The sequence below is a fragment of the Sapajus apella genome, unplaced genomic scaffold (genome assembly GCF_009761245.1).
Source record: "Sapajus apella isolate SASKATOON/1434 unplaced genomic scaffold, GSC_monkey_1.0 scaffold38, whole genome shotgun sequence".
Taxonomy (NCBI): domain Eukaryota; kingdom Metazoa; phylum Chordata; class Mammalia; order Primates; family Cebidae; genus Sapajus; species Sapajus apella.
The window spans coordinates 21,422,312-21,446,187 of record NW_022436978.1 but is presented as its reverse complement, the minus strand read 5'-3'; the positions used below and the strand labels follow the sequence as shown (position 1 = coordinate 21,446,187).

Below are 23,876 nucleotides of genomic sequence, written 5' to 3'. Positions count from 1 at the left end.
TAGTGAGTTGTTTTTTTTTTTTTTTAATCTTATAGTGAGAAGCCTAGTGTTTTTTTTTCTTTTCTTTTTCTTTTTCTTTTTCTTTTTTTTTTTTTTAATCTTACAGTGAGAAGCCTAGCATTTTTTTCTGACAGGTTAATATTTGTTACCCCCAGCCTGTGTGGCTGTCAGACTCGTTTATTCTTCCTTCTGCTTGTTTTCCACACTTATAAAATGATTCAGATCATGAGATAATGATAATTATCCCATAATACAGAATAAGCAACATTTGTGTGTTGCCATATAGCACAGCAAGCACTTTGATATATTTCATTCCCTGTAAATTTCATGCAACCCTGTGTGGTGGGACATGATTGCTACAGCCATGTTTATAGAGGAGAGCATTGGAGCTCAGAGCCCCATATGGCTGCCTGCCTTAGGCCAGCGGCCAGCTGGTGGCAGTGCAAGACCTGTATTACAAATCCCATATTTTCCCCAGTAAATCTTCTGGTTTGAATCCATTGACTGAATTACATTTTATTGGAAGAGAATGGAACTTTAAAAAAAAATTACAATATACGATGCCTAATTTAATGGATTTAATGAACAATTGACTATTGTAGTGATGCAATCTGTTTTTCTTAAGAGGTCTATCTATCCAAAGAACACGTTTATTTGGAAAACTTTTGAAAATGCTTACCTAATCTGTTGATTAAATGAATGTAACATGTTGTCTCTAGTCGAAGAACTTTTCTAACTTTATTTAAATGGTTTCATGTAAAGGTAGAAAAGTTATCCAGAAGCACATGCTATATTATAATTATAAGCTTTTTGGGATGCTATTGTTTTTTTGAGACAGGGTCTCTTTCTGTCACCCAGGCTGAAGTACAGTGGCACAATCATGGCTCATGGCAGCCTTGACCTCCCTGGGCTAACGCGATTCTCCTACCTCAGCCTCCCGAGTAGCTGGGACTACAGTCTGGCTAATTTTTGCCATTTTTTTCTTTTTCTTTTTTTTTTTGTAGAGACAGGGTTTCTCCATGTTGCCCAGACTGGTCTTCAACTTCTGGGCTCAAACAATCTGCCTGCCTCAGCCTCCCACAGTGCTGGGATTTGGATGCTATTTTGAAGTTGAGCTTTAAAAATGTCATTTGCAAGTGTTTGTTGCTGATACATAAAATTGCAGTTGACTTTGGTCTAGTAACTTGTATCCTGTGATCTTGCTAAATTCACTCACTGCTCTTACTAGTTGTTATTTTCACTAGTTTGTAGCTTTGTAGATTCCTTAGAATTTTTCCATATGGACTGTATTGTCATGAGCAAATAGAGACCATTTTATTCTCCTTCTTTGTTTGTGATCTTTGTACCACTTATTTAGCTAGTTAGTTTGCTTACTGCAATGTATGTGCTACTGTAAGAGGCTTGAGTTAATGCTGAGGTAGACTTGAGTTAATGCTGCTGAGTGTTTGCACAGTGAGAGGACTCTGTAGCCTCACTTAGAAGTTCTAGATACAATGTTGGAGAATTTTATTATTAGAAAATCGCTTAAATTAACAATCTGTATTGGAGTTTCAAACAGTTATTAGAATTTTAAGTAATTTTATTAGAATTTAAACAAATTTTAAGCAAAATTATTGGAATTTTCAACAATTTTCAAATATATTTTGATAAACGTCAATGTCTATTTTGAGATTGTGCTTTGTGCTGTACTGGGATGCACTGTCAGGAATTTTGTAAGGTATTTGTTGGCAATTTTGACAGGTGTTCAAAAGTTAGTTTTACATTATTTTATTATTTATTATTATTTTTGTTATTTGGAGGGTGAGAGTAACCATGGCTTGTGAAAACCCACATTCTTGGCGGAAAGGATGGCTAGTTTTGTGGCCTAAGTTTTCAGGAAAGCACGTTAAGCAAAGTGAGAGAAAATGAGGAATGAAATTGAGATAGAAAATCAAGTATCTAAAATTCAAACGTATCCTTGACTGTTCATTGTAGCAGTATGTCTTTAACTAAATAATATTATGTCCGTTGAAATGTGGCGTGGAGGAGTAGAAGGAGAAGGAGCTTCAAAGCTTCAGGCTAACTCTAGCACGTCCGTGCTGTGTGCTCTTGGACAAGTGACTTATCCTTAGTTTTTTTTATTTTTATTTTTTGATACTGTAAAGTAGAATACTAAGCAGCTTGCAGTGGTTAGCATTAGAAATTGTATACATTTCCCTAGGCTGCACATGGTGGCCCACACCTGTCTCCCACACTTTAGCAGGCTGAAGTAGGTGGATTCTTGAGCCCAGGAGTTTGAGACCAGCCTAAGCAACATGGCAAAACCCTATCTGTACAAGAGATACAAAAATTATCTGGGTATGGTGGCATGTGCCTATAGTCCCAGCTACTTGGGAAGCTGAGGTGGGATAGTCTTGAGCCCAGGAGACTGAGGCTGCAGTGAGCTGGGATCCAGCCTGTCATTATCCTCCAGATACCAGAGTGAGATGCCGAAGAAAAACAGAAAGAAAGAAAGAAGGAAGGAGGAAAGGAAGAAAGGGAGGGAGGGAGGGAAGGAAAGAGTACACATGAAGCATATCAGACATGCAATAACATGCATTATAAGATTTGAGCCTTTATTAGGTACTTACTGTTATTACAGATTGAGTATCCCTCATCTGAAATGCTTGGTACTAGAAGTGTTTCAGATTTTTAATTTTTTTTGATCTTGGAATATTTGCATTATAGTTACTAGTTCAGCATCCCTAACCTGAAAATCTGAAATCTGAAATGCTCCAAAATCTGAAACTTTTTGAACATCGGCATGATGGTTTTAACAAAAATGCTGACTGAAGCATTTCAGACTTCTGGATTAGAGATGTTTGACCTGTATTTATGTATTACATTATTATAATGTATTCACGAATGCTATCGATATCATGTGTCACCAAAGGAAGGGAATAATACCTTTGCAGAACCCTTTCCTGCTAAAAGGACCTAAAAACTTTGTGTTACTGGAGACTCGCATCAATGAATGAGGAAGGACTATGATGTTTATTACAGTGAAACTTCTGCCAACTTTCCTCTGTCTTTCTCTTCCTTTGCCCTGTTGTCAGACAAGTGTGCTCATTTCTAGAGCCTCTGAGGCTCTCACCTCACTGTGGACATAGGTGGCATTTGGGAAACGATGGCTCGGCTGTGCAGGAGCATTGGGAGCCGGGGCTGGGGCGAAGCCACCGCTGTGGGTGTCGGTGGAGCTGCTGCAGGCTCACTAATGGTGACTGCACCCTCTGGCCCTTCGCCACACCTGCCTGCCATGCTGACCTTCCTTCCCTCTCCCTCTTTCTCTGTCTGACTACCTGGCTAGGTGTCCTTGGCTAATGTACTTTTTCTCTTTCTTCCAGAATTCTGAAGGTGGACTCTATGTGTGCATGAATACATTTTTGGCCTTTGGAAGGGAACACGTTGAAAGACATTTTCGAAAAACCGGACAGAGTGTGTACATGCACCTGAAAAGACACGTGCGAGAGGTGAGAGCCTCCGGCGCCGTCGCACTGGCTTTCCCGCCTGGTATTTACCCTGCCCACATCACTTCTCATTCTGCTTGATGATGAGAAACAGAAGCAGCACAGTTTCCAGATCCAGAGATTCTCCCAGACCTTATCTTAACCAACTTTATTTTCCTTCCTCTAAACTTCTGATTGGTGTATTTAAGAAGACATGGGTTGACTGATTGGAAAAGAAAAAAAAAAACTAGGTATAAAAATACAGAAAAATACGGAGACACTGATGGATCAAAAAATCAGAAATAAAAACATCTGAATGTTCTTGCTTCAGATTTGTTTCGTTTTGCTTTTTAGCACAAGAAATAGAGTTTCCTTAAAAATTCAAGTTCCTTTTGTCCCTTTCCCTCACCAGAAGTAACCACTGCTGTGAACTTTTTCTGTATCATGTATTCCATTATATTTTATTAACAAACGTCTATTCAAGAACAATCTATAGCATGACTTTATATATTTTAGAGACGTAGATAAATGCATCGTACTCTTAAATTCTTGAAGAGTTTTTCCCGTCAGCATCCAGAAGATTCATTTCTTTTGGAATCTGTCCATGTTGAGATACATCTGAATGTATTTAATTCATTTTAATAGCTGTTTGGTTTTTCATTTTGTGCCTTGTAATTTATTCTCTTTTCCTCTTGATGTTTCTATTTGTTGCTACTGCAAAGAATGCATCAGTTAACACTTTTATATTCTTCTCCTAGGGGCGCATGTGCCAGATTTCTTCAGGAAGTAGGTCTGGAAGTGGTAGTGCAGGCTCGCGTTATGCTCATGTTACGTTTTACTGGATAGTGCCAAGCCTGTCCCCGAAGTGATCGCACCTGTTTACACTCTGATCTGCAGAAATGATGATTTCTCGCTTTCCCACACCCTCACCAACCCTTGGTCAGAGTTCTGTTTTTGCCAGTCTAATGAGTAGGAAGTGGCATCTAAATATTTGGCACGTTTCTTTGTACTTTCTGTTCTGTTTTTTTTCTTTTTGGATTTGCCTATTTATATTTTTGGCCTATTTCTTTATGGATTTATCTTTTTCTTATAAGTGCGATGAGTTATTTTTACATTCGGGATACCAAACCTTTGTTACATACTAAATTTCCTTTGAGTCTGTGGCTTGTTGTTTTACTCTGTTTACGAATTATTTTGTAGAATAGAAGTTGTAAGTTTTGAAGTAGTTAGATTTTTTAAACTTTTTGTCTTATGAGTTGTGCTTTTATATCTTGCCTAAGAAATTGTTTCCTACTTCAAGGTCTTAAAGACATTTTGTACCAGTCCGTTTTCATGTTGCTGATAAAGACATACTCCAGGCTGGGCAATTTACAAAAGAAAGAGGCTTAACAGACTTACATTTCCATGTGACTGGGGGGGAGTTGTCACAATCATGGTGGAAGGCAGAAAGGAGAAAGTCACATCTTAGGTGGATGGGCAGGCAAAGAGAGAGCTTGGTCAGGGAAATTCCTGTTTTAAAACCGTTAGATCTCATGAGACTCATTCACTGTCACGAGAACAGCGCGGAAACGACCTGCCCCATATTTTAATCACCTCCCACGGGATCCTCCGTTGACACAGGGGACTGTGGGAGTTACAGTTCAAGATGAGATTTGAGTGGGGACACAGCCAGACCATACCACGTTTCTTATAGTAGTTAAAAAAAAATTTTATTTCTTTTAAGATGTGTGAATGTGACTATCTTTTACATTTTAGGTCTTTAATCCATCTATAGGTTATTTTTTTATTTGTGTGAAGAACGGGGATCTATTTTTTTCATATTGATAACCAGTAGTTTCATTATTCATAGAGTGGTGTAACCTTCCCGGTGATTTATAGTATCACCCTTTATGCACGTACGCGCGCACACACACACACAACCAGGCACGCGCGCGCACACACCACCCACGCACGTGCACACACACACACCCCACGCACGCGCACACGCACGCGCACACACCCCCGCGCGCACACACCCCCACGCACGTGCACACACACACATGCGCACACACACCCCCAGGCACGTGCGCACGCGCACACAACGCGCGCACACACACCCCCATGCACGTGCACACCCCCCACGCATGCGCGCACACACACACCCCCACGCACGCGCACACACCCCCCCCACGCACGCGCGCACACACACACACACCCACGCATGCACACACAACATGCGCGCACACACCCCCCATGCACGCGCACACACACACCCCCCACGCACGCGCACACACACCCGCGTGCGCGCACACATCCCCACGCACGTGCACACAACACGTGCGCAGACACACGCACACACATGCCCCCATGCATGCGTGCACACACACCCCCATGCACGCGCACACATCCCTACGCATGTACGCGCACACACCCCCACGCACGCACGCACACACACCCCCACACACGCACGCACACACACCCCACGCGCACGTGCTCACCCCCCTACGCACGTGCACACAACACGCGTGCACACACACGCACACACGCACACACGCACATTTTGCTTGTTTTTTGAGACATGGCCTCCCGCTGTCTCCCAGGCCGCAGTGCAGTGGCACCGCCATGGCTCATTGCAGCCGCAGCCTCCTGGGCTCAAGCGATCCTCCCACCTCAGCTCCCAAGTAGCTGGGGCCACAGACGTGTGTCACCACATCTGGCTGATTTCTGCGTTTTTTGTAGAGAGGGGTTTTGCCATTTTTCCAGGTAACCATGTTGCCTAGCCTTGAGCTCATGGGCCTAAGCAATCCACCAGCTTCCCAGAGTGCCAGGGTTACAGGTGGGAGCCACTGCACCTGGCTACCCTTTTTATATTTTAACTTGCTCACATTTGGGTCCCTTGTGGGTCTCTCAGTGTTCTATTGATCTAATTTGTGTGTCTCTGCATTGGTACGGCAAGCCTTGCTATCTGCTAGTGCAAGCAATTTTTCCATGCTTATTTATTTTTCTTTCTTTTTCTGATTCTATGGTTGAATCCATATTTATTTTTCCACAATTTTCCTGGGTATTTTTAGACATTTATTTTTCTATATGGATTATGGAATTAGTTCATCTAGTTTAAAAAATCCTATTGAGACTGTGATGACCATCACATTGAATTTATAGATTGACCTATAATCCACATCCTTGTGTAAACTCGATGAGGGCACGGACTTTGGTTTTAGTCACTGCTGTGTCCTTAGCACTTAGCAGTGCTTATCATATAGTATGTGCTTTATAAATATTTATTAAGTATTTAACATAGACACCTCTTTATTCACATTTCCTTTTTGTCATTCAGTAATTTTTGTAATTTTCTATAAAGGAACTCACATATAAAATGTGTGTGTGTGTAAAGGGTGATACTGTAAATCACTGGGAAAGGTTGTACTACTATATGAATAGTGAAAAAATAGATATATTTTTACAATGACTGCTATCATCCTTTATTTTTTACACATTAACTGGTTGTTGATGGTATTTGGAGATATTGTTAATTAAGAGATGTTGATTTTATATTTAGCAATGCTGTTCAACGTTTACGTTAGTTCTGATAGTTTGTACACTATTTTGGATCTCCTCAGTGATCAATGCTGATTTGCAGTTTCTCTAATTTCTCACCTTAGCCTTCGTAATATAGTCTCTGTTTAAGTTCCTAACAAAGAAGAGATCTCAAAATTGGACGATGGGGCGGGCAGGAGGAAGAGAAGGAAGAAAGGCCACAAAGTCAGATAAGGCACAAATGCAATGATTAGCTTCACAGTAATTTAATGTTGACTTGCTACTGAATGATTTGCATTCACTGATTCTGTTAGGTTGTACGTCATAATTCTTGTGAAGTCTGTTTTGTATGACTAAATAGAAAGTGATGAAATTTAGGAAGCTCAAAAAAAAAAAAAAAAAAAAAGAAACGGAGGCCCAGAGACTGAATAACTTGCGCAGGGTCACAAAGTCAGCAGCGGAACTGTGGAATGCTGGTAAATGTGAACAGTCAGCCCTGGCTCTGGAATTTCAAGTTCAGTGTTGCACCCTCTGACTGCAACCTCCACTCATTTATTCCTGTTTTGATCATTTGTTGTGGGTTTAGCCCATGACTTGTTTAGCCTGCCTCTCACGGCTGTTCTTCCAGCGTCTGTGCCCGCCCCACCTGAGCTGACTCTGACCCCCTTGCCTCGCTCCCTAGCCGTCCTCCAGAGCTCCGTCACATCACCGTCCACTTCCATGCGCGGACTGCTGGAAACCCCACGCCGTGGTGGGCTGGAGACCATGCCCACGTCCGGCCTTCCTCTTCCATCATGCCCTCTCTGCCCGGCAAGCCTTCTCGTCTGCATCCTGCCCCACTCCCAGGAGCGGCCATTCTCACCTTCGGATGCTTTCCTTAAGCCTTTTCTGTGCATCCCTCATCGTTCTCAGAAAAGTACCTTGATTTGTGCTTTGCGGGAGAAAAGGGAATCCCTGGACAGGAGCTCCCTAACTTATTCCACTGTCCTGGGAGCACCTGCATCTGGTTCCACTTTTGATTCCATCTCAGCCGAAAGCGAAGTTCTGTCTGTCCTCAGAGTCCTGTTTCCCCACCTCGGGAAACTTGCTCCTTCATTAACTCCACTTCCTCTGTCTCCAGCTTCTCCCTCTTCTGGCTAATTTTCTCTCACCTTAAAAAGAACACACCTGGCTGGGCTCAGTGGCTCACACCTGTAATCCCAGTGCTTTGGGAGGCCAAGGTGGGAGGCTGGCTTGAGGACAGGAGACCACCCTGGGCAACATAGTGAGACCCCTGTCTTGACAAAAAATAAAATAATTAGCCTGGAATGGTGGCCATGCCTTAGTCCCAGCTACTCGGGAGGCTGAGGCAGGAGGGTCACTTGAGCCCAGGAATTTCAGGTTACAGAGTGAGCTGTTATCAGGCCACTCTACACCTGGGCCACAGAGCAAGACTCTGTCTCCTTTTCTTTTTTCTTTGTTTTGAGATGGAATCTCACTCTGTTGCCCAGGCATGGAGTGCAGTGGCACGATCTTGGTTCACTGCAGCCTCTCTGCCTCCCAGGTTCAGGCAGTTCTCCTGCCTCAGCCTCCCGAGTAGCTGGTGTTACAGGCGCGTGCCACCACCGTTGGCTGATTTTTGCATTTTTAGTAGAGATGGGGTTTCATCATGTTGGTCAGGCTTATCTCGAACTCCTGACCTCATGATCTGCCCGCGCTGGCCTCCCAAAGTGCTGGGATTACAGGCATGAGCCACCCTGTCTGGCTGAGAGTCTGTCTCTTAAAAAAAAACCAAACAAACCACAAAACCATCTTTCTAATTTGTGTCCTTCTTCAGTCACTGGACTCTTTCATTTGAAGCTTCTTTAAAAGCTTTTCTGATCTTATCTGTACTAATCTGCCACTGAGACTCCACACTGCAGTCTGAACTTGGTAACCCACCAACACTGCCCACGTGGTCAGTGATATCTTAGCTGTCGTGCTTGGCGGCTATGTTTTGGCTGCAACGTTACTTGACTTTTTGAGTGTTCGCATCTCTGAGCTTGTTTCCTTCGGACCTGTGCCTCTCCTGCCTTGACACCATTCTCTCTTGGCTTTCCTCCTGTCCTTTCCCAGTTTCTTCCACCAGCATCTCTTCCTTTGTTTACCTCTTAGTTATCGCATTTCCTAGGATGCTGTTTGCCGATCCTGTCTTCTTCCTCAGAAAGATGCGTTTCTTCATCAGGGTTATCCACATGTTTGTTTAACCACTTTTTTCTAAGCGAATGACATTTAAATTAATATCTCCTTGGAGTTGAGGACCTGATCATCTTATTCTGGTCTGGATTTTTCTGCTCCAGCATTTCATACGTACTTAAAGGTCAGTGTGCCCAGACTGAACACAGTGTTCTCTTGCTCACAGATTTCCTTCCTCTGAGTTCTAGAGAGCTGGATGTTCTTTGGTTCTGCTTCCCTCTGTGTCTTACCAGGGAGCTTGTTATTTGGGCTTCCCGAACAGCTCTGAGGTCCACCCTGTCTTCTCCATTCCCGCTGTTCCTGTCTGAGGTCTGTGTGCTCATTATCCTTGAAAGGACTCGTGCTGTCGCTTCCTGACTGACCTTTCTTCCTTCAGATTTGCTGCCTTCACTCCCACCTGGTCTGCACACTGCTCCCAGAGCCGTCTTTCCAAATGTATGCATCTATGTCACACTGACACTTACATCTCTGATGCTTCTTCCTGTTCTACAGGATGAAGTCCAAACTCTTGTGCATGTGATTGTAAGGTGCTCATGATTTGGAGCCTGCAGCCTTTCTAACCCTCACTCTTAATCCACCAAGTTTGTGCTTCGGAAATAGCAAACCGCTTCTCCTTTCTGGAGCACACTGTGATTTTGTGCTTTTGTATACACTGTTTTCTCTGTCTAGGATGTCTTCTATCCCCACTCCCCTTTTACCTGTTGTACTTCCTGTAGTCAGGATACCCATCCATCCCCCCACCCACCTATCCACCCACCCATCCATCCATCCGTCAGTACACCCACCTTTCATCCATCCGTCTGTCTGTCCACCCACCCTCCCATCTATCCACTCACCTATCCACCTATCCATCCATCCACCTACCCACCCATCCACCCATCCATCCATCCGTCAGTCCACCCACCTTTCATCCATCCATCCATCCGTCAGTCCATCCACCTTTCATCCATCCATCTGTCTGTCTGTCCACCCACCTCCCACCCACCCACCCTCCCATCTATCCACTCACCCATCCACCCATCCATCCATCCACCCACCCATCCATCCTCCCATCCATCCATCCACCCATCCACCCATCCATCCATCCACCCACCCATCCACCCATCCATCCATCCGTCCATCCGTCAGTCCACCCACCTTTCATCCATCCATCTGTCTGTCCACCCACCACCCACCCACCCACCCTCCCATCTATCCACTCACCCATCCACCCATCCATCCATCCACCCACCAACCCACCTACCCACCTACCCACCCATCCACCCTCCCATCCGTCCACCCACCCATCCACCCATCCATCCGTCTACCCACCCACCCACCTACGCACCTACCTACCCATCCACCCATCCATCCACCCACCCACCTATCCACCCACCCATCCATCCATCCATCCATCAGTCCACCCACCTTTCATCCATCCATCTGTCTGTCCACCCACCCCCCACCCACCCACCCTCCCATCTATCCACTCACCCATCCACCCATCCATCCATCCACCCACTCATCCACCCTCCCATCTATCCACCCACCCACCCATCCATCCATCCATCCAACAAATATTTACTCAGTAGCTGCTGTTCTTACCTGAGCAACCCTGCCCACGCCCTTATCCCCAGATGAACTGATTGTTTGCTCCTTATGATGTGATTGTGCCTTCTTCCAGTCTTTCTTAGCACTTGCCAGAATCGTTGGTGCCATTTGTTTATGTATATGCTCCCCTACTGTGTGGGCTAGCTCCTTAAAAGATGGATCCTGTCTTCATTCAGTTGGCAGCCTGAGCTCTAGCATAGAACCTGACGCATGGGCACAGCCGTATTTGCTGATGGAGGAGTTTTGTTTTCTCATACCTTGTTGATGCTGGTTGCTGACTGATGCAGAGGTGGTGGTCTTTAGAAGGAAGTTCTCCTTTTCTGCAAGTCTAAGACGTGAATCTTACAGTCGGGGACAGGCTCGTGTTCTAGCAAGCCTTCATGCAACCCCTCTTCGTAATCCCTCTGCCATCCTGCAGGAGGGAGGGGCAGCGAGACAATAAAGTTCTGTAGCGGGATTTCAGGGACCTCAAGGATTGTTAAAGTTGCCTTTGCAATAGGTTTTATTTCATTCCCTTCTGAGGCAGGTGAGTGGACAGGGGAGGAAAGAGCCTCTGAGATCATAGGGGAGGGATTCTAAGAGGAATGCATTTGACATCAGTATTTGGAGGGATGGGTTTTTGGGCTAAAGTGTTCTATAATGCAGATTCCTAAGATGTGAACTGTAAACCTGTAGTAGAAGCCATCAAAACTTAATGTGAGAATCACAAAGATGGTCAGCCTTCAAAGTCAAATATTACAATGTGAGAAAGGATACTTAGAACTCACGAGAGGAAAACTGAGAAGCAGAAGAGGGGCCGCGAGGTCTCGGCACCAGTGGCTGCTTGGAATAGGGTTTGGTATCATAATTGATTTGAGAGGAAAATGTTTCGTGTGAGCATCAGATGAATGGCCTCTTTTGTATTACCACTTGATGGGCATTTTATTTCATTACTACTGATGACTTCTACCACAGGTAGAAAATACACCCTCCTTAGGAAGGTGCACATAGCCACTTGTGGGTGCTCCGGAAATGTTTAGGGAGGTTAGATTGAGATTTCATATGACCAGACTGTTAATGACTATCGATATTTATTAAGCCATTTGACAACAGTTGTTCAGCATGCCCAGTGCCAAGCACTGGAGACCCACAGGGTAAGCAGGAGAATAAGACCCGCCCCTCCTGGAGCCCTGTCATCTTTCCTGAGTCTTTCATTATCAGGTCTGGACCCCTGCCCGCCTGGGAGCAGGTGCTGATTTGAAGTTTAAGCATCGATTTCACCTTGATCCTCGGTTTTCATTTCTCTTTCCAGAAGTGCTTTCTTTATCACTCGATAAAAATCAGCAGAAGGATAGCATTGCCCTTCACCTACCTGCATTGACCTGGGTCAGTTCCTGTTTACCCTGGAATTGCTCATCTAGAGGGGATATTTCTTCTTGGCCTTCTATAAAAACTAGGAACCTCTGAGATGTGCTTTTCCCCCACAAATATGTGTATTTTATAGGCTGCATTTTAATGATCTTTTGTTTCCTTTTCAGAAGGTAAGAGGGGCGTCTGGTGGAGCTTTACCAAAAAGGAGGAATTCCAAGATTTTTTTAGGTAAATAGTTATCCGTAGCATGCTCAGATTTTATGTTTGTATGTGTATGTGTGCAGACTCATGTGCATCTTTGATTCGGAGTAATAGATTGTTTATTGCGGTGCAATTTAAGGATAAGAGGCACCGATTTAAAAGCTTGCCTCCACTTTGCATTTAGCTACCAGTGAAGTGTGCTTTTAGCCCTCTTAGTTGGGTTTACTGCTTTGAAGCAGTTATACTTACAGTGACTAGAGAGTAATGAAAGCTCTGCTTCTGGTCTGTTTACTGCATATTTTTAGTTTTTGAGACAAGGTCTGGCTTTCCTGCCCAGGCTGGAGGGCAGCGGCGCCATCTTGGCTCACTGCAGCCTTCACCTTTCAAGTGCAAGCCATTCTCCCACCTCATCCTCCTGAGTCGCCGAGACCACAGCCACACAGCACCACAACTGGCTAATTGTTTGTGTTTTTTGTAAAGACGGAGTTTCACCATGTTGCCCAAGCTGGTCTCAAACTTCTGAGCTCAGGTGATCCATCTGCCTTGGCTGGGTTTTCAGGTGTGAACCACTGCGCCTGGCCAAATTTGCTGACTTTAAATAGCTGCCCCTCGCAGTGGCTCACACCCGTACGTCCAGCACTTTGGGAGGCTGAGGCAGGAGGATTGCTTGAACCCAGGAATTTGAGATCAGCCTGGGTAACATAAAAAGGCCCTGTCCCTAACCAGAAATGAAAAAATTAGCTGGGTGTGGTAGTATGTCTGTAGTCTCAGTGACTTGGGAGGCTGAGGCAGGAGGATTGCTTGAGCCCAGGAAGTGAAGGCCGCGGTGAGCTATGATTGTGCCACTGCACTCCAGCCTGGGCGACAGAGCGGGACCCTGTCTCTCAGGAAAAGAAAAGGTGTTTTTTTCCTTTTTCTTTTTAAAATTAGTCGAACGGCAGTCTTCATTCAGATTTCCTGATTTTTGTCCTTTCTTTGTTGTGGGGTCCCGTCCAGGGTTCCACGTCGTCTGTAGCTGTCGTGTTTGTGTAATCCTTTCCAGACTGTCATCGTTCTGCAGTTTTTCTTTGTCTCTAGTGATCTGACACTTCTGAAGAGTGCTGGCCAGGTATTTTGTAGAATAGACCTCAGTTTGCTGTTATCTGATGTTTTCTCATGAAGCTAAGCATTTTGGAAAGAATCCTGCAGCCGTAGGCTACCCTTTGCAGTGCATGGTGTCGGGTGTGTGACGTGGGCAAGCTGTCACACTGGTGACGTTGAACTTGAGCAGCGTTAAGGTAGCGTCTGCTGGGTTTCTTCACTGTAAAGTTATAGTGTGATTAAGAAATGTTTCAAGAATGATACTTTGAGACTGTGCCAAATATCTTGTTTCCCCTCAAAGTTTTACTCACTAATTTTAGCACCAGTGGACCTTGCCTGCAATAATTACAGCTCTAGTGTTTGGTTAATGGTGGATGTGAAAATTTCCGTTATTCAGAAGAGCCAGATTTGTCTATGCAAATGACTACTGATTTCTATATCATATAATTATGGCCATAGTTTATATTAAGCTTCTGATATGCTTTTCTCAAGCAAAAAAGTGGTTTGATAATATTTGGCCGAACAAGTTTATGTGCCTGAATGCCTCCGATTATTGTTTGGGAGGACTTGCAAAATAGTGTCCTTAGTATGATTGCATTTTTGTAAAACAATGCCATACATGTATACACATGTGTATAGAGAACAGACGTATGCGTATGTGTGCACGCATGTATATCTGTGTGTGCACACGCTTCTACATACACATTCATACATGTACATACATACCTGGGAATTGGAAGAATCGAGAAGAATATTCCAACTGTTGATAGTAGGTCTTTCCCGGTCATAGAATGGAAGTGATTCTGATTTTCGTCTTTTTGCTTATCTATATTTAAGCTTTTTGTATAACAAGCATGTTATTGTGATGAAAAGACACATTAATTATTTGAAAAGTGAAGCCATTGAAGACTGTTGTGGAGCTGAGCTTCTTTCCCGGCTTGGTTCTCGGTCGCTCTGTGCGGGATCCAGGCTTACCGTCTCCCCTGCTTCCCAGCTCATGCTTTTCTGTGTGAGGCTTCTCTGCAGTTGGCTTTTCTGCCCTGGCCAGTCTTCCTTACTTCTCAACCTGCCTTTGGTCCACAACCCAATTTAACCAACCAAACCCAAACCAGGCTAGCCTGAAACCCAAAGCTGAAACTACTGAATACCTTCTGATGCTTTGGTTATGAGTCATCCAGCTCTTTTTACTAATATAGATCATGTGATTTCGTTTGAATTAAGTGACATCAGCAGGATCTTCTTGAAAGCAGACATAACTGAACATTTTGACTTACCGTTGTTAATTTTTATTATTTTCTTTGGTTGAATGAAGAAGTTAGCTGACCTTGGCCTTTAGCTTTTGTGTCTTCTTCCCTAAAGACCTTGAGGTCTCCCGAAGTGCTGGGATTACATGTGCGAGCTGCTGGGCCTGGCCAGGAACTCTTCATTTTTTTGCAAGCTCTGATTTAAAGCCACTCAGCTCGTCTCCTGGACAGGGACTTTTGTCTTGTCACGTTGGTCCCAGCCCTCTGAGCTGATGTGACCTGTACATCACTTTCAGTGATGGGCTGTGTATTAGGATTACATCTGGTTTGTGTAACAGAAAACTTAAAAACACTGGTAGCTTTATTTATTTATTTTTGAGACAGCGTCTCAATAGGTTGTTCAGGTTGGAATGCGGTGGCACAATCATGGCTCACTGCAAACTCAGCCGCCTTCTGGGTTAGCGCCATCATCCCACCTCAGCCTCCTGAGTAGCCGGGACCACAGGCATGCGCCACCATGCCCAGCTAATTTTTGTGTTTTTCGGTGGAGACAGGGTTCTGCCATGTTGCCAGGCTGGTCTCGAACTCCTGGGCTGCCTGCCTTGGCCTCCCAGAGTGCTGGGATTACAGGTGTGAGCCACTGTGCCCAACTGATTATGGTAACTTTAAACAAGATAGATGCTTATTTTGCTGTCATGTGGAGGATGCTGGGAAATAGTGTGTGGGGTGACATGGTGGCCTCATGTTTTCCAGGGACCTAGCCTCTTCCCACATTCCGGCTTCCCCTCCATCCTGGCCCGTGATTTCCCAACTCATGGTCACCTCACGGTCCAAAATGGCTACTGGAATGCCAGCCATTGCATCCTGATTCTGGAAAGCATGAAAGAGGAAAGGGGGAGGAGAAAGTCGTCTAATCTCCCAGCAGAGTCACCTTGCTTTTGTCGGCCTTCTCACAGAGCCCCAGTCAGTTTACGCCTCTCTGCCAGATCTTGGTCATGTGGCCATACCTCACTGCACAGGAGGCTGGAAAGCCCACCAGCTGCCTTCGCTGAGTAAAGTTTGGGGTCTCTGATTAGGAAGCAGGGGACAGCGGGTGTCACGAGGCAGCTGGTAGCCTCTGCCACAGACTCCCCTCAAAGGGATGCTGGGGTGGGTTCTCCTGGAGAGGAGGATAACTCAGAGCTGTCTTGCAGTTTCTCTGTTATGTTATGACTAGGAGGTGCTGTTTCACTGGTACTGAAATGAAGTTGTGATGCTTCTTCTTCTGCTTCATGGAACAGCTGTAGGTGGCCAATGCTTTGTCTTGGATGGAGGTGTTTTCTTCCCATTCATTTGATGACTGTGAATAAATAATTCCTTTTCCGTTGGCTCAACAGTGACATTGAAGCCACTGAATTATTTGGTTGCAACCTGCAATTGATTTTATAAGGGAAGCTGAGGCCACTGGCTGGTGCCAATGGCTGCCCCCTGTCCTGAGTACCACCTTGCCCCTCAGTGGCAAATCACTCTTCCTCCACATCACTTTGATGTTCATTCAAGTCAAATGACCTCAGCTCTAGCTTTTGCTTCCATTTTTTTTAAACCAGCAACCACAATGATTGGTAATTGAAAAATCATTTAAATTCTATACGTTAAAAATATTTAGAATTAAAATTTTTTCCAATATGTACCTCGTGGGTAAAGCTTAAAATTGAGAAGTTATAAAGGGCTGTTTGGTGAAAATTAAGTTTTTTTCCCCTCTCTTCCCCATATCCTAGCCTCTTTGTTACTGACTCCAGAGACACATTTTCTGTGGGTGCCTCTTTGTGTGTATAGTGTACCCTCCCAGTGACTGTCTGTACACATATAAAGCTTTTAGATTTTTTTTCCCTGTGGTCCCTAGGGACCTATTAATCCTCTGGCTCCCAAGCCGTGTTCTGAGGCCCCTGGAGTGCTACCGTGAGCTCACCAGTGCCCTGAGGCATATTTTAAGTCTCTGAGAGAGCCTAGTGATGCTCAACCTTTGCATGAACTAAACACAATGTACTTTTACCATTAGGTTACCCTGTATTCCTTCCGATAACTTCCTATCTTTGTAAAGCTGTTTTTTTTTAAGTGGCTTCTGTGGTAAAAGTCAAGCAGACCGGAAAATCAGTGTGAAATGGGAAATCAGGGTGGCAGCAGCTGATCCGACCAAGAGAGAAGCTGTGTGTCAGCCAGCAGGTGCACATCCCATCAGCGAGGAGCTGTGTCGGCTGTGGAATGAAAGGAAATCTTTTTCTTTCAACTTACATGTATTTTTTTTTTCAAATGGTTAATTGGTTGTTAGAACATACATACTTACCAAGATTTTTTTGGATCTAATTACTAAATAAACAGAACCATTAGGCATTTCTTTTGGCTTAGGGTTGCTGTGAAAAAAATGCTGGGATGCTTAGGGGTCCTGTGACCTGGGAGAGTTCAGCTAGAAAGGTAACTTGCAAAAATATGAACGCTGGTGAGTTTGCGGCATAGGCTGACATGAAAGAGACAGCAGAGAAGTGGGAGGTAACGGAGCTCTGGATTCTCCAAGGAACACCCTACGGTTCACAACGTGATTCTGGCCTAATTCCATGTATATATTTTACAATAAAGCTACAAATTTGCGTAGATATGTAAATAACTGCTAATGCATTTAATTAAAAAATACCATTTATGGGGCCGGGTGCAGTGGCTCACGCCTGTAATCCCAACACTTTGGGAGGCCGAGGTAGGCAGATCACGAGGTCAGGAGATCAAGACCAGCCTGGCCAACATGGTGAAACCCCGTATCTACTAAAAATACAAAAATTAGCTGGGTGTGGCGGTGCGTGCCTGTAATCCCAGCTACGCTGGAGGCGGAGGGAGGAGAATTACTTGAACCCGGGAGGCAGAGGTTGCAGTGAGCCGAGATGGTGCCATTGCACTCCAGCCTGGTGACAGAGCGAGACTGTCTCAAACAAACAGACAAAAAACATATGTTTGATACATCATAAAAAACAGTGTGAAATATTTACATATTTATGGAGCCTGCCCCAGTTTTCACAAGCAGGAGTAAGGAGTTCGGTTCTGTGTCTGAAGAGGGGAACTTCCAAGGATCTGCCACTTCATCTCAGAGAACTCAAATTCCACTGCTTTTAGCTTAGACCAGTGTTCAAACTTGCTGAGAAATGGACTGAAAATAGGAAATGTGTGCAAAGTTTCGCTAATGGGCCTGTTCAGAAGCTTCATCTGCGCCTCTGATAACCAGAAGGTTCAAATAAACCGCATTTGCTCTTTCTTTCTGAAGTGGGAGAGAGAATAAGTTCTGTGCTGAAGAGGCCTTCCCCCTGTACCTTCTCCTGAAGGTAAAGAGTTGGTTAGATGATGCAGCCCTTGGACAGACACGTGCCTCCAACAGTTATAGTTAATATGGTCAGGCTGGGAGAACTCTGACCTGGGAATCGGCCATGGCTTTGTGCAGGGACCATTCGTCCCCTCCCTGTCCTTCACAGCTTGGGTGTCCTGGGGAAATGGGCATTCCCGGCCGCTTCTCCTCAGATCCCCGGACTACTGTCGAAGCAGAGTTGGGGAAGAATTTTTTTTTTTTTTGAGGTGGAGTCTCACTCTGTCGCCAGGCTGGAGTGTATGTAGCGTCAGGATCTTGGCTCACTGCAACCTCCGCCGCACGGGTTCAAGTGATTCTCTGGCCTCAGCCTTCCAAGTAGCTGGGACTACAGGTATGCGCCACCACGCCCTGCTAATTTTTGTATTTTTAGTAGAGATGGGGTTTCACTATGCTGGCCAGGATGGTCTCGATCTCTTGACCTCTTGATTCACCTGCCTCGGCCTCCCAATGTGCTGGTATGACAGGCATGAGTCACGGTGCCCGGCCTTTTGTTTTTTGTATTATGATTATTTTTTAACTTGGAGAAAGCTCTCTTGGGTATTGCCACGTAAGAGCTAGATAGAATGTAGCAGCTGGGGAGAAGATGGGGCCCCCTAGGGCATGGTTACTCTGTAGGTTTTTCAACTAAATATTTTTGGGGTGACGAGACATGATTTAGAGACATGTGGAAATCTTGGTTTTATTAGGGCTGTGGGGTTGTATTTGTTCAGGAGGAACCGTAGTATGTCCGCTAAATCAGAACATGGGTTGCCTCTGGTGGACTTTTCCCTAATTTGGATTAAATTTTTTGGGAAAGATCATGCCCCTCTTCCATTCCATTGAATTAAAAATAGAAGTATGGCCAGGTACGGTGGCGCATGCTTGTAATCCCAGCACTTTGGGAGGCTGAGGCAGGCGGATCACGAGATTAGGAGTTCAAGACCAGCCTGGCCAACACGGTGAAACCCCGTCTCTACTAAAAATACAAAAATTAACTGGGCGTGGTGGTGGGCGCCTGTAATCCCAGCTACTCAGGAGGCCGAGGCAGGAGAATCGCTTGAACCCGGGAGGCGGAGGTTGCAGTGAGCTGAGATGGAGCCACTGTACTCCAGCCTGGGTGACAGAGCGAGACTCCGTCTCGAAAACATAAAATAAATAAAATAAAATAAAAGTAAACGTCAGCTAAGTGTAAAGAGGCACAACAGTTCTACTTTTTTGCATGGCAGCAGTCTTGCGTCTTCTTAAACACACAGGAGTTGCCAGTTAAAATGCAGCGCAGCTCTTTTGATCTTCCTGTTTTCCTGTTGTTTTTAGCACGTTGATGTTGTTGGCTTCCTGAAGTCCCGTTCACAGACACTTACAGAGAGTGTGGTGTGTGCCGGGCACAGAACAGGGGCTAGGGACAGGGCGGTAAGACTCATTTCCTGCTCTCTGAGCGTACAGTCTAGAAGAAGTTGAAGGTCATACCCTCTGGATGCTCAGATTTCATAGAAGGTCCCCACATGGTGCCGTGGTCTTGCACTCAAAGGGAAGGGAAAAGGGAAGGCGCTTTCGCTTGTGCTCGTTTCAGGAATAGGGAGGAGGCGGCGAAGGGAGTGGGGATGGCGGCAGTCGTTTGTGGAGTCCCCTAGAACCTACCAGATCCTGCACTGGCCTTAACACTTTATCTTGTTTAATCCGCTTTTAACAGTCGTGTGGGGTAGATAATATGTGTGTCTTATTCACGAGAAAAATGAACTTAGAAATAAATTTTCTAGAGTTACGTAGCTAGCAAATACCAGAGTAGGACTTTTTTTTTTTTTTTTTTTTGAGACAGAGTCTTGCTCTGTCGCCAGGTGCCAGGTTGGAGTGCAGTGGCGCGATCTTGGCTCACTGCAACCTCCGCCTCCCGGGTTCAAGCAATTCTCCTGCCTCAGCCTCCAGAGCAGCTGGGACTGCAGGCGCGCGCCACCATGCCCAGCTAATTTTTGTATTTTTTAGTAGAGACAGGGTTTCACCATGTTGGTCAGGTTGGTCTCGATCTCTTGACCTCGTGATCCACCTGCCTTGGCCTCCCAAAGTGCTGGGGTTACAGGTGTGAGCCACCATGCCTGGCCAAGGATTTTTTTTTTTTTTGTATTTTATTTATGCTCATTAAATTAGCTTTAAATGAGCATGTTTTCTGTGGAAAAGAGACAGATAATATATGAGCTGAATCTGCATACAAAATCACAAGATTTATGCTTTGGTTACTTAACATTGTTATATATACAATATTCTAATAAAGAAAGATTCAAGAATAAAGCTCATTCATTCATTATTTTCATTTGTTTAGGTTTCCTTCTCATTTTTGTCTATGAGCATAATATAAAGTCTTTACAGTGAAGATGAATTTTGTATTTTTAGCATTAACATAGCATAAACGTTTCTGTTTCTATGTAGCCTAAAGTCTAAACTATGACTTAAATAATATTAAATTGGGTTGAATACTATTTTTATTAAACATTTAGATTCCAGCTTAAGAAGTTATAGATATTGAAGCATTCACATTTTTATAACATATAGAATCTTTCTTTGAATTCTATCCTTGAAGGAAATGCCTTTAGTTACTGCCGAAACTCACAGAATCTTCTTTAAAATGACCTTTTGTCAAATGACCTTCTCTTCTGTAGCTCCCTAGCAGTGTTGTTTGGTTTGGCTCTTTATTTTGGTATTTCTGACTTTTACTGTTTAGAGTCTTTTATTAAAACATTTAGACCAGATGTGGCGGTTCACACCTTTCATCCCAGCATTTTGAGATGCTGAGGTGGGAAGGGTCACTTGAGGCTAGGTATTTGAGACCAGCCTGAGTCACATAGTGAGACCCTGTCTTTACAAAGAATAAAAAATAAGCCAGGCCCGGCCGTCCTTGCTTCTCAGGAGGCTGAGGTGGGAGGATAGCTGGAGCTTGGGAGTTAGATGTTATAGAGAGCTATGATCACACCACTGCGCTCAAGTCTGGGCAACAGAGTGAAACCCTGCCTCCAAGAACAAAAAAAGGCTTAGACTTCATTTTAGCTGTATCTTATTTGTTCACTTCTTATTACAAGCTGCCCTCCCTTTGGGAATTTAAGAGCAGAGCTGTACACAAACATATACTGGGTCTAAGTAATAACAGCGTGGACCCTTTGGTTCTCAGGTGGCTGCTTCAATAAGTGAAATAACTTTGTCTGTAGAGCCCACGTTTCTGTGTGTTTGTGTGCCTGTTTGTGTGCATGTGAGTGGAATATAACTCACTAACTCTTTGTCACCATAGTTCCAAGCATAAATATACAAACATGATCTGGGATGCTGGCATCCCTGTGAAAGTGATGCTGAAATGTCTATGTAAATATTGTGACAAGACATTTCCTTGAGCCTTCATTTAACCTTTACCAGAGATGAGCCGAGCAAAGAGGTGACAACTTGATGGATAACAGGCTAGAGAAGCTCATCTTTCTTTCTGAGATGGAGTCTTGCTCTGTCGCCCAGGCTGGAGTGCGGTGGTGTGATCTCAGCTCACTGCAACCTCCGCCTCCCAGGTTCAAGCGATTCTCCTGCCTCAGCCTCCCGAGTAGCTGGGACTACAGGCGCACGCCACCACGCCCAGCTAATTTTTGTATTTTTAGTAGAAACAGGGTTTCACTACATTGGCTAGGATGCTCTCATTCTCTTGACCTCATGATCCACCCACCTCGGTCTCCCGAGGTGTTGGAATTACAGGTGTGAGCCACCGCACCTGGCCAAGGAGCTCTTCTTTCTTACCGATCATTCTCCGCAGCCAAGGACAATCTGACCACTCACATTATAGGGCTTCCCCCTCTGGTCTCCTATGCAGTAACTCAACCCTCTAAGAAAGGGAGAGGGAGAGAGCAAGAGGGAGATTCTGTTTTTAAATTATAGCTAACATGTACTGACTACCTATTATATTGCCAGGTCTCCTGTTCTTGTTTATCTCCGGCATAAACTATGTGAGATATATGCCATTATCTCCATGCAAGAAATGGGAAAATTAAGGCTTAGAGACTTTGTGACTTGCCCAAAGTGACATTATGTTTTAGAGCCAGACTTGAACCTAAGTGTATCAACTCTAAAACCATACTTTCATATTATGATATTGCAAAAAAAAAAAAAAACCCCAAAAAACAAACAACTGTTCCAACCTATTGTGAAATCAGGAGCTGGGTACCTGACAGCGGAATTACCAATCTTTTCCTTTTTAGGAATTTCTAAGACATTTTCTTTCTGAGAAATTCTTTGAGTATCTTGCACATTGGTCTATTTTAAGTGTAAAGCTTTATGGAATGGCTGAGTCTTCTTCATACATCAGTCACTGATAAGTAAGTGTTCACGACTTAGGAAAGCTGGGCAGGGAGCTGTTGCTGGTTTGGGACGATGGCCTGCCATGTCAGAGGAGCAGGCTGAGGATGTCACACCCTTGGGATCGCCTCGCCCTGGACTCGTGGCTTTCCCCAGAGCAGTGTGGGATGCTGCTTTCCTCACTTCTTGTTCTCTGTTTTTGTTTCCTCCTCAGATCTAGATACTGATGACGATTTAAATAGCGACGATTATGAATATGAAGATGAAGCCAAACTTGTTATATTCCCAGATCACTATGAAATAGCACTACCAAATATTGAGGAGTTACCAGCCCTGGTCAGTGAGTGTGCGCGGCGGCTAGCTACATGCGCGTGGCTCTGTGTCAGGTGTGTGTGCGTGCGCGCGTGTGTGTGTGTGCAGGGGCGGGTGCAGGGGTGGGGTGGGGAGAGCGGCTGGACTGACAAGCGTGAGAATGAGCGTGAACGCGGGCACACCTCTCCTCATCTCTGATGGGGTCCTGCGGGCTCACGTTTCAGTAGCGCTGGCCCGCACGTGCGCACACCTCGTCTCTTTTTTTTGGGACGGAATTTCATTCTTGTTGTCCAGGCTGGAGTGCAGTGGCGCCATCTCGGCTCACGGCGACCTTCATCTCCTGAGCAGATGGGTTCAAGTGATTCTCCTGCCTCAGTCTCCTGAGTAGCTGGGATTACAGGTGTGCATCACCATGCCCGGCTAATTTTTGTATTTTTAGTAGAGACGGGGTTTCTTCATGTTGGTCAGGCTGGTCTCGAACTCCTGACCTCAGGTGATCCACCCGCCTCAACTTCCCAAAGTGCGGGGATTACAGGCGTGAGCCACCGCGCTGGGTCACCTCTTCTGTTCTGTGACGGGGTCCTGCAGGCTCACGTTTCAGTAGCGCTGGGCCTTTTGCTCTCTTACCTCGCTGCTGTTTGGGCCTCGTGGCTCATTAGGCTGGTCTCCAGGTTGGGCTGGCTTCTTGCCTCCTGAATCACTGTCTGTTCCTTAGATTTTCAAACCGTACACCCCAGAGCTGCAGGGACTGCTGGAGAGGGACTCTTTTCTGATCGGGAGATGAGAGTCTTTTTATCGTGTTTATTATGTGGGCCTCCCATGTAACATGCCCACTGCTGAAACAATAGCAGCGCAGTGACAGAAAGAACCAAGCATTTACAAAGCACAGGTCCGCGGGAGCCCTGGGAGCACCAACCTTCTTTTCCGTTTCACTCCCTGTGGGAACGAAGACCTCTTTCTAGGTTTTAGATATTTCCAGCTGTGAGGTTCGGCCTCCTCTTCCCTTCTCTTTTCTTCCTAATCCAGTTTTGTGGAGGGACCTTGATTTTCTCAACGTGAAGCTGGAGCTGCTGGCGGTGAGACAGGGAGGCAGGTTTGGTTCTTCTGGTTCTCGCAGGCCGGGGGTGGGCACGCAGAGCAGAGCCCCCAAGGACCCACCAGGAGTGGGCACACGGAGCCCCCAAGGACCCGCCGGGAGTGGGCACGCAGAGCCCCCGAGGACCC

General features: G+C 45.2%; 1 protein-coding gene across 1 annotated transcript in view; it reads left to right on the top strand.

Annotated features, from left to right (window-relative positions):
• Positions 1-23,876, top strand: part of USP13 (ubiquitin specific peptidase 13) — an 88,302-nt gene that overhangs the window by 22,659 nt on the left and 41,767 nt on the right. Inside the window, exons 2-4 of the mRNA XM_032298586.1 lie at positions 3,363-3,488; positions 12,302-12,362; positions 22,555-22,676. Of these exons, the coding sequence (XP_032154477.1) occupies positions 3,363-3,488; positions 12,302-12,362; positions 22,555-22,676 (309 nt within the window). The remainder of the gene's footprint in view (positions 1-3,362; positions 3,489-12,301; positions 12,363-22,554; positions 22,677-23,876) is intronic.